This window comes from Mustela nivalis, assembly GCF_964662115.1.
Source record: "Mustela nivalis genome assembly, chromosome: X".
NCBI lineage: Eukaryota > Metazoa > Chordata > Mammalia > Carnivora > Mustelidae > Mustela > Mustela nivalis.
The window spans coordinates 30,908,018-30,924,730 of record NC_139040.1 but is presented as its reverse complement, the minus strand read 5'-3'; the positions used below and the strand labels follow the sequence as shown (position 1 = coordinate 30,924,730).

The following is a 16,713-nucleotide window of genomic DNA, read 5'->3' as shown; positions in this document are numbered from 1 at the left end:
CTTCCTCGGATAGAATGTTTGGGAGACAGACTGCAAAGTGCTTAGTGTTTTTATAGGAGCACTCAGCAAACTATATTAGATTTAGCTCTGTTAAACCAGGACAGTTCTTAAAAACTGCAAACAAATACATTTCACATGAAATGTATAATATTGGTCTTAGAGGCTAGATTCAAGTTTTAAGCTCCTGGAGTCCTGAAAGTTTTTTTTTTTTTTAAGATTTTATTTATTTATTTGACAGAGAGATCACAAGTAGGCAGAGAGGCAGGCAGAGAGAGAGAGAGGGAAGCAGGATCCCTGCTGAGTAGAGAGCCCGATGCGGGGCTCAATCCCAGGATCCTGAGATCATGACCTGAGCCGAAGGCAGAGGCTTTAACCCACTGAGCCACCCAGGCGCCCCCTGAAAGTTGTTTTTATTGACCTTTTTCTTAGGGAAGAGTAAATCATTGCTTTTCACTATTTGAACCATATCCCAAGACATACTCTCCAAGAAGGTAGAGATCCTCTTACCGTAGCATACCATAAATGAGGCAGCACTGGATAAAGCAACATATATCCTCATCATGGGAAGTCATACCAGTGAAAATATTTTACTCTTAACTGACAACAAAATATAGTTTTATTTTTCACTAAGATGACATCCTAAAGACTGGGGTCAAATTATTCCTGCTTGAAACGTAAAATATGTACACTTGTGCCCTAGAAAGCACCTATGCCCCATCCAATTTACAGGGTGATATTCTGTTCCACTTGTTTAAAAAGGTTACTATCAAGTTCAAACATAAACTGGTTCACTACCCATTCCACATAACATGCACTTTAAAATCTGGTATCTTCATGGAACACTACATCAAAAACTAATGAGGTACTTTATCATACTTATATAACATAATACAAATGAAAATTTTAAAAATCTGGTATTTATTTTGGGGGCAACTAGCTGCCTTGATCAGCAGAGCATGCAACACTTGATCTCAGGTCTCTAAGTAGGTTTGAGCCCCACATTGGGTGTACAAATTACTTAAAATTAAAATCTTTAAAAGAAAATTTTTTAAAAATCTGGTATCTCTTTTCAGTTCAGGTCTTCATATTTAGCTCAGACACATTTCTCTTCTATAGTGTTTTCATTTTCTTTTTTTTTTTTTTAAGATTTTATTTATTTATTTGACAGAGAGATCACAAGTAGGCAGAGAGGCAGGCAGAGAGAGAGAGGGAAGCAGGCTCCCCGCTGAGCAGAGAGCCTGATACGGGGCTCAATCCCAGGACCCTGAGATCATGACCTGAGCCGAAGGCAGAGGCTTTAACCCACTGAGCCACCCAGGCGCCCCGTGTTTTCATTTTCTGTTAAGTCCATTATCAATACTGAAAGTACAGTAAAGAAAAATTAACCTGATTATCTTGGATCAGAATTTTCATACCAGTAAAATACATGGAGCAATTTAATTGTTCGTGAATAAAGATGGGATGGAAAGACAGTAACTTTGAGTGACTTCGAGGACTACACCCCTAATGCCCATCTGAGTTATGCCGGGCCCATAACAGGTGTGAGTAATTCTACATATTACGAAGTCAGTATACAAGGTGAGTGGAAAAGAGCTGAGCACTTTAAAAAATGGGTTACTCAGCAATTTCTTTAGGTACTGATTCCCCAAGAATCATACACTGACACCACCTTTTTCTCCTGGTCTTGAGGAAATAAAGCAATTCCTGGGGGCTACCATTTCAATTCAAAATATCATCAGGCATAGTGTTTATAATTCTTGGCTCTTAACCACAAGGTAAAGTCATTAACACAAATTCTTGCCTCTTACTTCTTTCTTTCCCCTCCCCCTAACTCGGCCCAACTTGGCTTCTCATCTAAATAGTCTAACTTTCAAGCAGAATGTCTGGAATCCTCAGAACTCTTAGTTAACTCCAGACTTCCTGTGAGGCTCCAAGAGATTTGCATTTCTGCCACTTCCCTATGAGGCAAGTGTTTTGAGGGGTACTTGGAAGTCCCACTGAAGTAGAAAAAAGAAACAATGCATCCAGAGAAATGCTTGACAAGGAAAATTCTTGGAAATCTCTGAAAGCATCAGAAATACTAGCTTTCTGGCTTGCAAGTTTCTTTTGTGTGATACTCTAGAGTAACATTAAATGGTTTCAAGAGATCTTTTAAAACACACACACAATTGGCTTGAGTACAAGATTCTAACTCCCCTTGCACATGGCAGGCAGGCTTCCCCTGACTAAAAATTCTGAAGTAGCAAAGAGAATCCACACGGACTAGGAGGAGCAAGCCGCCCATTCATGAACCTCTGGAGAGGAAGTCTGTAAACTTGGAATTCACCACGGAACAGTGTGGATCCTGTGATTAAAAATGATACAATCTCCCTCAGACAAGCAGAAGGTCTGTATAAAAGGAGAAAGGTGTCTTCTATTCAGACCACACAGGGAGCGCTGCTTTGGGATGTAATCTCTGGTATAAAGATTAACATGAAAAAAGCGGGCCAGGTGACGACAACCAGCAGAGCAAACGGTCTGGAAAACATGTCATACAAGCAAGGGTTAAAGAAAGAGATATCCAGGCTTGTAGGTAGTACAGAAAAGAAAGATTTTTTTCTATTCAGGTCCAAAAGGCTACATGAGGATCTGGAGATAAAAGATTTAGGAAAGATTTTGCTCAGCACAAGGAAGAGCTGTCCACGTGTGAGAGGTGCTGCCTTGGTGAGGTAGTGGGCTATCTGTCATTGATGGTGATCAAGGAGAATGTTTCTTACCACCTTTCAGAGGTGTTGCAGAAAGGATGCCTGCTTTAAAGGGGGTTTAGGTTCTCTAATGACCTCTAAGGTCATCTTTAGCTCTAGGGTTTTCCATTAATGTGTGTTAAGCTAGCCCTCTGTAGGCTCAGACAATAGAAATTCCCCAAGGACGTGCCACCGAAGTTACGCACTCACACTAAATGGTTCTTAGGCGATGTTTATGTTATTTCTCCACATAATTTTGTTAGAGTGAGCATTTAGTAAAAACAAATTAAGCAGACAAATAAAAGTTTATGTGTGTGGTAACTGTGAAAGGAGTTACATATATTCTTTTCTAATTTGAGATGGTGAATTTAAGAAGTATTTTGCCAAATAAAACGTGACTTCTAAAACGAGGTTTTATTATAATCATTAAATAAGAACAAAAGACAATCTTTGGGAATGGAAGACATGTCAAATTTTTGAAAATGCCTGTTTTTATTCTCTTTTTTTGAATCACCCATAAACCAGGGATGCTTATACAGGCTGCACAGTCTTTCCTCAGGAAATGTAGAGACTGAATTTTAATGATACGATGATAGAAAACAATTGCTATAAAGTACTGTGTTGTTGATATTTACTACAAACTCTATTTTACATATTAAACAAAATAACCGTAAACAGGAAGCTGACCGAAGCCAACTAAATACGTTAGTTTAAGGTGCACAGGTCTAACACTCATTCTACACTCACTGTCTTCTAGCCTGAGAAAGGTAAAATTTCAAATGAAAACATCCCATCACATCGCATGTGGCTAGCTAGAAAATTCCCTGCTACATTGCACTGCTTAATTCCTACCCATTGTCTTCCTCTTTAGTGCCATAGCATTGTTATCAAAACTTACAGCTTGTGAAAAAAGATAAAAGGATTGCTAATGCTAATCCTGATCTATTTCAGCTGCCCTTAGAAATTAACAATACATTAACCCTCTAACAGTAGCCTGAAGGAACCATTTGCTGTTTTAAAACACTGAATACCAAAACACCAGAAAACCACTTAGATGTGACTGCCCTTTCAGTTTTATTAATTTAGGCAAAATGACAGGTTAATTTATAGGGTTCACCCCTGTCAAGAAGGGAGTCTTTACTAATTCAGTTTACACTGACCAGGAGATCCTCCCTCAGGCTAAGGCTGAACTTCAACCTACTGTGGAACAGAGAGTAACACAAACACGTCACTCAGGTTTCTATTAAGACGGTCCCTTCAGAATTCGGTATGGATGGCACACCACCTTGCAAGGGTTCCAAACGGAAGCTGAGGGAAGGCTCCATCTAACCAGTAAAGACTAAGCATTTGGTAACCAAGCCGCCTGAAGGCCAAAGGATTTTTTTCCTCCATCTTTTGTCTTTAGGGTACTCCCACTATTCCTGAATCAGAGAATAACACAACTCAAAGAGCAAAGAAAGAGCGTTTATGCTATAGAAGAGTCGATTCTCCTTAATATCGCCATCAACATTGTCCTCATCATCGATCTGTCTTGAATATATGGACAGGTTGAGCCTCTCATTCAAGTTTTCCACAAGAAAGAAGGCAAACGTGGATTTGAAATCCACAAGGGCAAAATCGCCTTTCTGTTTAATGCTTGCAGTAAGTGAAACATTTTCTGTTGTCCCTTTCACAGGAGTAGCAAGCACTACACACCTAAGCGTCATCTACCCTTGAGAACGAGACCACAAGGAGCCTTTATATTTTTTCCATATTTGCTCAACTGCTACAGCACATTTTTACTACAGCCCCAAAGATTTTTATTGACATTTCATTCTTTGAAAAATGACCCAAATCCTTGATGAAAACCATAGAATGTGTTATTTGACAAATCACAATAAATATTGATACAATACTACAAACCAATACTGATGCGACTCAAGAAAACATACAAAAAAGGTGTTTCTCGGAACTGTCCAGAATTCTGTATTCCAGATAATACTGTAAAGGGTTAGATATAATTTCATGGATCAACTCTAAAATATCACAACTGGCCAAAAAGTCAGAATTCAACTATTCCATTTCAAGGCAAAGACTTTAGACCCAAAGACACAAATAACTATTTAACCCAACAACTGTGAGAGCAAACATAACGTTACTTGACCCAGTTTTCTAACTTAGTCTTTGTGATTTTTGAAAATGGAAATTACGCTCAACTTAGTGTGCAGAAGTGTTGTGGAATATAAAGAAGGTCTGATGAGAACATGTTACACATGGTATTTTTATTTCTGGCCAAGTAAGGCGATGAACTCCAACCTGAAACAGTCAAAAACTAAGCAATGTATTTTAGAAACCAGACTTACACTCCCTAAGCCAGTCTTTTTTCCTAAATTTAACATATTTTCCCTGTGTATATTGATATGATATTTAAAATGCCATATTAATTTGTTTATAAGGAAAAATAAGTTAAGGCCAATTTAATAACTTAGACTGTGACAATGTCAAAATGTTGTAACCTAACACTAGCCCATTGAATGCACTTTCCCATTCTACCTCTGTGTACTACCAGCAATCAACAGCAACATGCAAGATGTGTGGTATTTTCCAGCTTCCACCATCTAAATCAATTCACTCACATCATCAGGTCAAAGAGGCGAGTACTTAAAAGGAAGAAAGTGATTCATTACAGATGCTGTATTAAGCTGTACCTGAGCCTGTGGCTAGTATGAATTAATAAAATATACATTTTTTTAAGCATCTCTAAAAATCTAGCCACAGTAGGTAGGAGCTACAGTTTGGATCCTCTGTATGGTGAAATATAAGAGGAACACCAGACTCATTAATAGCCATTATTAATTGTACCCTACTGATTTCAAGTTTGGGAGGGCATATGTTTTATTTTGTTTTTACAGTGAAGTTGCTTTTGGTAAATCTTTGCTCATTTCTCACCAGCTAGGATTCAGAAAGTCAACAGGCACATCACATTTTCTCAAATGATTTGAAGGAGCTCCATTAACTTGTCACCTCAATTAACTTGTCACCTCCATTAATTTGTGCTTTTGACAAATTCAGCTTTTGAGAAACAAATATAGCTGATCTTTTTTTCCCTTTTCTTTCACAAATCTAACTTAAAATTTTAACTCTATGGGAAAAGTCAAACAAGCAAACAGATAAAATCATCTGAAGCACTTCTAAGGAAGAACATAAAAAATAATCTGAAAATGACATGATGTCAGAATTTCACTCTAAAATGTCCTCATTTTTCAAAGCTTTCTAGGGAATCACTTCCTTTGGGCTGAGAGCACCAGCATAGTTCCTCAGCAGCTGAAAGCTTTTCAAAGAACCAGATAAGACACCACTGTGCTTCTGAACCTCATATAAAACAAAAACTAATAAAATGGCAATTCACCAGCTTTCTAAACACATAATTAACCTAAAGCAGGAAGAATTTTCCATAGCTTTCCTACTGAAAAATACTGTTAAGGAAATACAGTTAGAACAGGCTTCTACTCCAAAAGCTTTTCGTATGCTAATATTTTAAAAATAAAAATTAAAAAAAAGGTCCAGCCTTCCCTTACTCCTTCCCCTACGGAAAGGTGGGGAAAAAAGCATCACAGACAGTATTTTAAAAGATTTCATTATATCGCCTGGATTTTGTTTCTAAGGCAACAGTTTGCAAATTTAAAAACTCAGATTTTAAAAAATTCTAGTAAGACTTCCCAATATATTTTAGTATATATTTACTTAAAATAAATTTCTAAAACAGACATTTGTAGACCATACTTTTCAACTCTATGTATGTAGATAACTATTGACAGAACCAGAACTTGCACAAATTTGAACTTACACTTCAGAACCAGAATTATAAAACTGGGAGAGATAGAACATTGAACTTATTAATATGCGTACACAAGTATAAAAGTCCTGGTTACAAGGCTCATTTTCTGACCAATGTGTTAACTCCGAATGTTTCCAATTGATCCAAAAATTATAGAGAGCATTTCCCTTCACCAGCAGTGTTTAGTGCCACTACACAAAAGAAGTCATCTTAAATATTTCAGCTACACAAAAATTCGAAACAAAACCCAACCGGCATAAAACATGAAAGTCTATCCTTAGGCAATTCCTTAGGTATACCTTTAGACTTGTACATTAGTAATCCGATGACCATTAAGCACATTAAATAAAAATAAACATCAACTCCTAGGACAAGCAACAGAAGGTAAAACGTGGGCATGCCAATATATTTCATTATAAACCAGCTTATTTCATTATAAACCAGCTTGAGATTTTTTACACTTGTGGGTTTGGGGATGTTGCTGTTCGGGATTTTTTTTTTTTTTTTTTTTTTTACCCCCGCTTGCCACAAGGTTGATTCAGGAATGAAACCCCACTTTAATATCCTCTTTTCTCTCACTTACATGTATGCTGGAGAAAGTGGAGTTGACCTGGATGTTTTAAGCACAGGAACTGGGAATTTCCAGATAGCAGGAGAGCTCGTTTTCCATTTCAATGGCATGTTGTCACCACGGTACTACAATAACAGTAAACAGCGTTTCCATAACAGACTACCAACTAGGACTTCCATTCCACACTGTCCCGACACAGCAGCGAGCGACTGCAGCGAACAAGCAAGCCAGCCATCTGCCTGTGCCCTTAACACCGAAGCCTCCGATCTGTAAAACAGGGCTGCAAGGTACCTCCTTTAAACCCTCCTGTCCCCTAAAGCAATATGAGGATTCTATCGTTCTAACTCAACAATAGTGCCACCTCGTTAGGAAAGCGCTGACTGCAGTGTATATATATATATATACATATATATATATATATATATATGACTGCACCCTGCAGACCACACAATGCAGCTTTATTTAATAAAAGCGGCTGGGGTTTTATTTTGTTGTTGTTGCCGTCGGTTTAAGCTGGCTTTACCATTGTTCTACCTTAACAGGGATACTGCAGCGCTGTACTCGATTCTGCACCTATTAACCTGATTTCTGACCAATAGTAGAAGGAAAAAAAAAATAGATGGGTTTTGTATGAAAATGAAACAACATACCTACTCAGAATACACTTGTCATCCTCTGAACATTCTTCTTTCGAGCTGCAACAATACAAATGGGATATAAACCTCAGCATAGCCTTAGGCCACAGCTAATAGAGATCAGTGACTAAATTCGGCAGCCTGCTCGCCTCCCGTGCGAGCTCCGGCCACACAATACAAGAATGCCATTATGGGAAAAGCCCGTTTAGAAAAATGCCCGTCTCTCTGTTTTCCAGTTAGAAGAAGGCAAAATGTAAGAACAAGCATGAACTGCTGCAGAACTCTGCACGCTCTTCTAGTGGCTTCTGATTCAAGTTGCTCTCCTTTCCCTATTCTTATCTCCAAGCCGGGATGAGCAGAATCTCATCCATTTACAACATGCCGTGGTAACACGAATATCACTCTGTCTTCTGCAGCGGAGAAGTACAGAGCAGCGTGTTCTTAATAGCAGTCCTCCGAGGGACGCTATCAACAATCTAATTCAATGCTGCCCTCCCCTTCTTCTCTCCCCCTTTCCCCTCCCGTTCGGCTCCCCTCCCTCCTCCTCCCCCCACCCCCAAACAGCTCACAAATTGCCTAGAGGAGAGACCAATGCTGCTGGCCAAGCAGGTGTCCAGCAGGGACCATTCCAAAGCTCAGCTGCGGTCCCGTAACCTCTAGGGGCTAGCGACTGACAAGGAGATTGAAATATTCAAGCTGCCGTCAAAGGCAACTTGAGATACTTCATGAAAGCCCTGGCAAATACATGGTTCATCCGTATCATTTTAAAATACTGCCAGAAAACAGCCTTGCAAGTGCCCCGAAAGTGGCTGGCTGTTGTAAGTTTCTCTTTAAAGCGCCAAAGTCACACATTTCCTTCACAATTCTAAGAGGTGAGAATAGGAGAGGCTGGTATTATGCTGGACTCTTTATTTACGGGCTGATGTCAGGCAAGTCGCCATCACTAAGCATCTACCTTCATAGCACATCCTTCTACCTCTGCCTAAAAACAGATTTATCCTGCCTTCACCACTGCGAGCTTAGTAAAAGCAGACCATCCTCAACACAGAAGCCACTATCTTTAACCAAAAAAAAAAAAAAAAAAAAAAAAGCACCGCAGTGACAAACAGCTCATATTTACTTTCAGGTCTGTGTGCAAACAATAAACTTGTGCTTCTAACTTCAGTGGCTGGCTTTCGGATACTCCCTCCGAATTATTCTTAGTTTTTAAAAAGATTGAGACTTGGTCCCTTAAGAGGTTTCTCATTTGTATTCAAAAAGCACAGATGTATGTTACCATAGGAAGAAACCACCTTCAAAAATTCCACAATATAGAATTGAATATACCAGAAATGCAGTGTGAAATGAGCTCCAGGTAATTACAAATACCTTCCTTGAAGATACACATCAATATTCAAGAGAAGAGTATTTTCCTATGACGGCCACCCATACATGTATATGCAGTATATACACACACCACATGCATACACACATCTATGGAGAGAAAGCTTATTTTGAAAGATGGACCAGTAATGCATAAACTTCATTAAATAGTAGGTAGATAGATGTCAGCCATCACTAACTCACAAATAATTTGTATTCAGTCGACCATATGCAAGCACTCCCAAAAAACCCAGGCAAGCAACTTAAAAAGTTAAATTGTATTTCTCTTTTTAGTAGCCACACACAGAACTGTCTCATAAAATTCTTCGAAGAAATCAGAGAAAGGAGTATTTATCCATACCTTAAAGAGAAAAATACATTTAAGAGGTAAAAAAAAAAAAAAAACCCACTAATACAAATAAATCATAGTCAATATTTTACATTACAAGGCTTTCTATAATAATGCTTAATAGGTATGGAGCAAAAAGGTCCCAGGTTCAACAACCAGCAGTTCCAACTTGTTGGAAAGCCCCTGAACAAAACACACACATATACATGCACACACACACACTCATCAAGTAAGTTTGGAATGTCCCATTCCAAAAATGTAAAGCATTCTCAGTTACAAATATAAAACGTAAGACAGTTACAAACTTGCTATATGTAGCAAAGAGGTGATGTTTTGGAAAGGAAATTCAACCACCTTTCCAGCTTATGAAAATATTACAAAGCAGTAATCGCAAATACAACTTCTGAGAACAAAGACCCCCCCCAAATCTACATAAAATCATGGTTAGTAAAGCAGTGTGAGCAGTCTATAAAGTCAACTCAACATTTATGAGTGGGATATAGGGCAAATGTGGAGTTCTCGAAACAAGGGGGTAACCCCCACAAACAGGTGAAGATCACTTCATTGCAAAGCTTCTCCAGTTATTCTTCTTTGCAAACAACTTATTCAAAAAACCCACATAAACTTTATCTCACCTCAGGCTCCAAAGAAATCAACCAATAGCACCAACCTGTTTTGGGGGCCCTTTGACAATTGTCATATTTGCCCAAAGTGAAAAGGAAACAAGACTGATTTTCCTCCACAACACACTCAGCACCAGTAAAGACACCCAAACTCTAAAATCTTACATCCAATGATGAACATTTATTTCTATTCAGTTTTCCTGCTTTAATAAATTGCTAGGAATCATTTTTAATTAGCTCTCATGAGCAAACAACTAACATGCCAAAGGCTTTAAAAATAATTCCTTTAAGTAGAAATACGGTCCACCAAATCTACTTTACATTATTAATTTGCTTAACAACAACGTTGTTCATACATCGTTTAGAAATAAACTTCAGCCAGGTAAAATCACCCCAGTTACAAATTAGCGAAGTCCAAATTGATCAGATTTTACTACCCTGATGGCAACTCCAGTAGCAACTATCGAGCGTAATTACCATTACATTCTGGAACTGAAAATGTGCTCCCCTCCAGAGTGAAAGGGAGAAAACTATTAAATGTGTATTTTAAATGGAATTTTATGCAGGCTCAGTGTCCCACTGCTTTCATATTTAGACTGGGAAATGTCAAAAACCCTCGTTGACTTTCCAAGGAATGCTGATTTCATTTATAGAACGCTTGGTTTCTATTAGGGACCACTGCACGAAAGCGGACAGAAAGACAACATACATAAGACTCTTCAAAGTATTTGAGGAACATTAACTAATCACTTGAAAATACCTGTGAAACGCATACTGTAGACATGTCCTAAACAAAGGACAATGCTGGGACTTGGCCAAGGCCACAAAAAGAAGGATCCATGGCCAAATCTTACAATGCAGAATTCCCTGGTTCCCAACATAGAAAGAGGAGACACATTTTTTAAAATTTAATTTACTTATTTGACAGAGAGAGATCACAAGGAGAAAGAGAGGCAGGCAGAGAGAGGAAGGGAAGGGGGCTCCCTGCTGAGCAGAGAGCCCAATGCGGGACTCCATCCCAGGACCCTGAGATCATGACCTGAGCCGAAGGCAGAGGCTTAACCCACTGAGCCACCCAGGCACCCCTTTAAAGATCTTATTTATTTGAGAGGGAGAGAATGAGAGGGAGAGGGAGAGAGAGAGAGAGAGATCATGAGAGGGGGAAAGTCAGAGGGAGAAGCAGACTCCCTGCCAACCAGGGAGCCCAATGTGGAACTCGATCCTGGGGCTCCAGGATTCTGACCTGAGTTGAAGGCAGTCACTTAACCAACTGAGCCACCCAGGTGCCTGAAAGAGGAGATAGTTTATAATTTTTAGAATTCTTACAAATCATCTTTCTCAGTACCCTCATGGTACAGATTAAAAGACCTAAAGCCCAGAGATGCGAACATGCCCAAGGTCACCATGTTAGCTACCAGCAGGGCTGGTACTAGGAACAAGGTTCCCATCTGCTAGTCTGGGACTCTCATTCTAGAATCCCTACTGTCCCTCCTTCTCTATAAGACCTTTCCCAAAAAGACATGTGTTTCTCTGCAATGAGAACCACATTCTGTAAGTACCTCCATGTATTCTAGAGAAACAAGAACTACCAAGAACTATTTATTCCTTCCATGATATGTATGCTCAAAGATAGAAGTGGGAGACAAACATCCAAAATACAAAAGTGTGTACAAAGACCATTTGCAAAATCTTCATTCTAGAAGGTGTTGAAGAATGATGAGGGAGAAAAAGGTAAGTAAGAATTAAGCCAGTCACAGTATGGGAGAGAAGTGAAATACACAGCTAGGAGTGGGAATTTTTTTTCTAAACATAAATATTTCTAAGTAACTTTACAGGAAAATCTAACTCACTGGCTGGCAGGGACAGTTCTTTCGTCCCACCACTCCACAAAATGAACTGATGTGTCACCTATCCAACCTCTCTCTATTTTCTTGATATTCCCTAAGAACTGACCTACCTTCTTCTTGTAAGTTTTGGTGAATCCTGTGGTAGGTACAACTAGACACTGATAGCACTGACCACAGTTTGTGTGAGTGGGCAGTGTGTAATCTTCTCTTTGGTCCTGACGATGTCTTCTCAGACTAATCTGGGATATCCGTATCATTCGTGTTGCTTGAAAAAGACCATAGATCAGCCAAATTGTGTCCTCTGTTACGTTCTACCAATCAGTAAGAGCATTAGGATGGCGACCAGGTAGGGCTGTTAAACCTTTTAAAACCTTTTAAACCTTTAAAAACCTTTTAAAGCACGCAAAAACTGGACTTGGGCACAACAGAGCAAAATTCTTTTTTTTTTTTTTAACATTTTATTTATGTATTTGACAGACAGAGATCCCAAGCGGGCAGAGAGACAGGCAGAGAGAGAGGAGGAAGCAGGCTCCCTGCTGAGCAGAGAGCCCGATGCGGGGCTCGATCCCAGGACCCTGAGATCATGACCCGAGCTGAAGGCACAGGCTTTAACCCACTGAGCCACCCAGGTGCCCATCAGAGCAAAATTATTAATACATTCAGGGCTCCTTATTAACAAAAACTGAACTGTTCACACGAATGGCTATAAGTGTGTATGTATGTGTGTGTACATCTCCTTTGTTTGTTTCAGGAAACTGAACATCAACGACATTAAAAAATTTTTACTAGGTACTCAGATATGTAGCCTTGCTAAAATCAGAATGGAAAATCCCAGATGTCTCTCAAAGATGACTACATTGGAAAGTCATGATTTCATCTTTTATAAGTACCCTTCTCACATGTCAATTTCCTTAGCAGAGTTCCTTTGAGTCCCACGAAGGATTCCGAGGGCTCTGTCTTGGATTAATATAGTACCTATGTCCTTCTTCACATTACCAAGAAGTACACAAATACAACTGTGCAGGCACACACTCGGGCACATGTGTGTGTTCACGCATGTGGAACTTCTCCATGCTGGCAGGAGTGAAGCGAAGGGAAGCAGGCTTCCCACCTCTAACATTTCCAAAAGGGAGGAAGGATACTGAGTTTGGGGGGTAGGAGGGATAGAACAGCAATAAGCAGTTCTGGCAGGCTGGCAAGCCAGGAAACAATAGGAAAAGGAACAAAAGGAGAACACGGAAAAGGAAAGGAGGGGAATGATGGGATGGAAGGAGAAAGAAGAGCCAGAACAGGACTGGTTCCAGAAAGTGGCAACTTTTGTAATTGGGGGTCAGATGGATGGGGTTCTGGGGCTAAGACAGGAGTTGGGGTAGGAGAGAAAATCCAGAGAGACTGAGCAGGTGACAAGGAAGGTCCAGCTGTTGGGGGACCAATGACCCGCAGCTTCTCACTGCCCTTACTCTCTCACCACAGCTGAAAACAGGATTAGCGCTGAATGAGACATTTATAAGTTCTTGCCTTTCCTTTCCTTTCTTTTCTTTTCTGGAAGTCTCTACACTCTAGTAGAATCTGTAGGCTTTTTTTGTTGTTGTTGTTCTTGGCTACCCCTAGGTGCCTCATTTGTATATGATTCCCAAATCCACATGCCCAAGTAGGTCTTCATGCAACTCTTGACATGCACCAACTAAACTAATCCGTAAGTATTCCCATCTATTCAAAACTGCCTTGGGGGGCCTGGGTGGCTCAGTGGGCTCAATGCCCAATTCTTTATTTTCCTTAGGGTCATGAGATTAAGCCCTGCATTGGGCTCCATGCTGGGTGTGAAGCCTGTCTAAGAATCTCTCTCTCTCTCTCTCTCTCCCTCTCCCTCTGCTCCTCCTCCTGTCCTTTCATGTGTGCCCATTCTCTCTCTCTAAAAACAAATTTAAAAAAACTGCCTTAAACTCCAAACCAAAGTGTCTGTATGTGTCGGGCGTGGCAGCGGTAGAAAAGAATGATTTTTAAATGTATACTATTTGAATAGCTGATTTTGTATTACAGTTATCAACCTGTTTGAAAAAAGCAACTGAGAGAGGCAGTATCTAGGATCTAGGATCTAGTGCCTCAGTAAGAGGCCATGCTTAACATAAGCATGTTAACATAAGCATGTTAAGCATGGCCTCTTACTGAGGCACTAGAACATGCCCTGTGTTCCCGCCCTGGGACTTCATCTGCCTGAGACACCCTTCCCAAATTCCTACTCCTCCTACAAGAAGGAATCCCTGAACCTTTGTATCTTCCTAACTTAGCACCACTCCCAGCATACTGGAAGGCACTCTAGAAATATTTGCTGTGTAAACTGAAAGAGAAGTTTATAAGCAGAGTGGTAATTAAGCAAGACCTGGGCTGGGGTATTGAGGCCTGAATATATCCCGGAAGGATTTTTAAGTGTTATCAATTCTGCTAGGACTAAAAAGCAGAGTACAGGTAAAAAGAATATACATTTGTTAGTTGGAAAATTTTAGGCTATGAATTCCTTAAAATGAAAGAAAAATTAAATATAAACATTATCTTGTTAAAAATAAATATATGTTAAAGAAAATCACCCAGAATATAAGCTTTTTAAGAATGAAATAAACACGCTGAAAAGAAATTTTAAAAAGTGCATACATATTAAAAAAAAGAATGAAATAAACATATCACTTATAGTGATGGTGGATTGCTCTAATGAAAAATCCTTGCTCTTGTCTCAAATAATGATAATGCATCTGTTTAGTTGTTTTTCAGCAAATTCTTAAGTATCTCCTTAAATTACCATGGGTAAACAAAACAGCCAAACCATCATTAGATTTTCCTGATGTGTTTGTACACTAAACCTGCACACTTGTCAAAATAAAAAGCCATTAGAAATGTACAGTGTTGGGGGGCCCAGCCAGCTCAGTCGGTGGAGCACTTGACTCTTGATCTCAGAGCCATGAGCTCAGGCCCCACGTTGGGTGTAGAGCTGACTTAATTTTTTTTTTTTTTAATCTATAGTGTTACTGAAATAAAAGTTAATAATATGGCTCTCCTGGGGCATCTGGCTGGCTCAGGTGGTGTAGCATGCAGCTCTTGATCTTGGGGTTGTGAGTTCGAGCCCCATGTTGTGTGTAGAAATGACTTAAAAATAAAATCTTCAAATAAACAAAAAGAATATGGTCCTCCTGCTAAAAAACACATTCATATAAAGCTTTTTAAATAGTTTCACTACTTTCTCTTCTTTTGGCATCACATATAGAAGCAAAACTACAGGGAATGCATAAAAACAATGTAGTAAGTAATATTATAATTGTCATTTTTTATTAACTTGTTAAAATTTTTTATAAACATATAATGTATTTTTATCCCCAGGGGTACAGGTCTGTGAATTGCCAGGTTTACACATTTCACAGCACTCATCATAGCACATACCCTCCCCAATGTCCATAACCCAACCTCCCTCCCCCGACACCCCTCTCCCCAGCAACCCTGTCTGTTTTGTGAGATTGAGTCTTTTACGGTTTGTCTCCCTCCCAATCCCATCTTCTTTCATTTGTTCTTTTCCTACCCCCCAAAACCCCACGTTGCATCTCCACTTCCTCATATCAGGGAGATCATATGATAGTTGTCTTTCTCTGATAATCACAATTTTTGTAAATCCTGAACTATTTTAATAAGAGTAAACAATTTCTAATAATGCTTATCTATGACAATTGAATATCTTTTCAATAATAACCACATTATATTCCCAATCTCAAAAGGCATGTCAATTTAGGAAAGGCAACATTTGCTATATTCTGCATTGTTTCAGAAATGAGTATGCTATTATAAAACTCTGAGTTATGAACCTTTAGAATAATATATGAATTTTCTTCAACGTTCTGATTAAAATTAATGAAACAATGCTACAACTTCAAAAATGATATTTATGGAGTGCCTGAGTGGCTCAGTCAGTTAAGCATCTGCCTCCAGCTCAGGTCATGATCTCAGGGTCCTGGGATAGAGCCCCGCATTGGGCTCTCTTCTCAGCGGAGACCCTACTTCTCCCTCTCTCTGCCTGCTTCTCTGCCTACTTGTGATCTCTCTTAATCTCTCTGTCAAATAAATAAATAAAATCTTTTTAAAAAATGATATTTATTTCCTTTTATCCAAAGAGTTATTATGATATTCACATCTATACTATAGATGTTATAGCTAAAATGAGATCTAGAAGTAAACACTTCCATGGAAAGCTAATTCTAACGACTCCCTAAGATCATACAACTCTACTTAAAATTTCCACGAAAAAGGGCCCTTTATATTTAACTGGTTTAATTTTATTTTTGGCATTTCCTAGGCCTGACGATTACAATTTCAAATTTCCTATACATACAGCTATAGAAACTATTGTTAACTAAAATAAAAGGCTGTAATCAAATATGAATGAGAAAATTACTTCAACTCCAGAGGAGACCCAACTTCCAACTTGAGCCCTATGACCTGTTGTCATGACATGGGGCTCAACAGTTTTCCCAAGGGTGTATAGTTTTATAGTCACAAGAGTTGCCTCCTATGGTGGCATCCAAGAGATTTAGCAACCAGTTCAATATTTCTATTTTCTTATTTTGAAATCCTTCTCATTTTCTCATTTATAATTCTTCTGGGTGCTCTTAGAAAGATTTTATTCTTAGGGAAAGAAAGGGGGGTATAGAAACACACTGAAAGACAACAAACATACGCTGGTAAGTCTAAATGACAGAAGCCAGCCAAATAGTGCAATTTAAAATTGTTATGCCTTGGGGCGCCCCGG

General features: G+C 39.1%; 1 protein-coding gene across 7 annotated transcripts in view; it reads right to left on the bottom strand.

Moving 5' to 3' along the window:
* Positions 1 to 16,713, bottom strand: part of KLHL13 (kelch like family member 13) — a 200,694-nt gene that overhangs the window by 60,596 nt on the left and 123,385 nt on the right. The window contains exon 1 of one of the 7 annotated variants that reach the window (XM_082716338.1): positions 7,762 to 8,193. The exons of 5 other annotated variants lie outside the window; for them this stretch is intronic. In XM_082716338.1, coding sequence (XP_082572464.1) covers positions 7,762 to 7,841 — 80 coding nt within the window. In that variant the 5' untranslated portion in view covers positions 7,842 to 8,193. Of the gene's footprint in view, positions 1 to 7,123; positions 7,316 to 7,761; positions 8,194 to 16,713 lie in introns of those variants that run through there. One more of the 7 variants, XM_082716337.1, reaches the window with a different exon arrangement.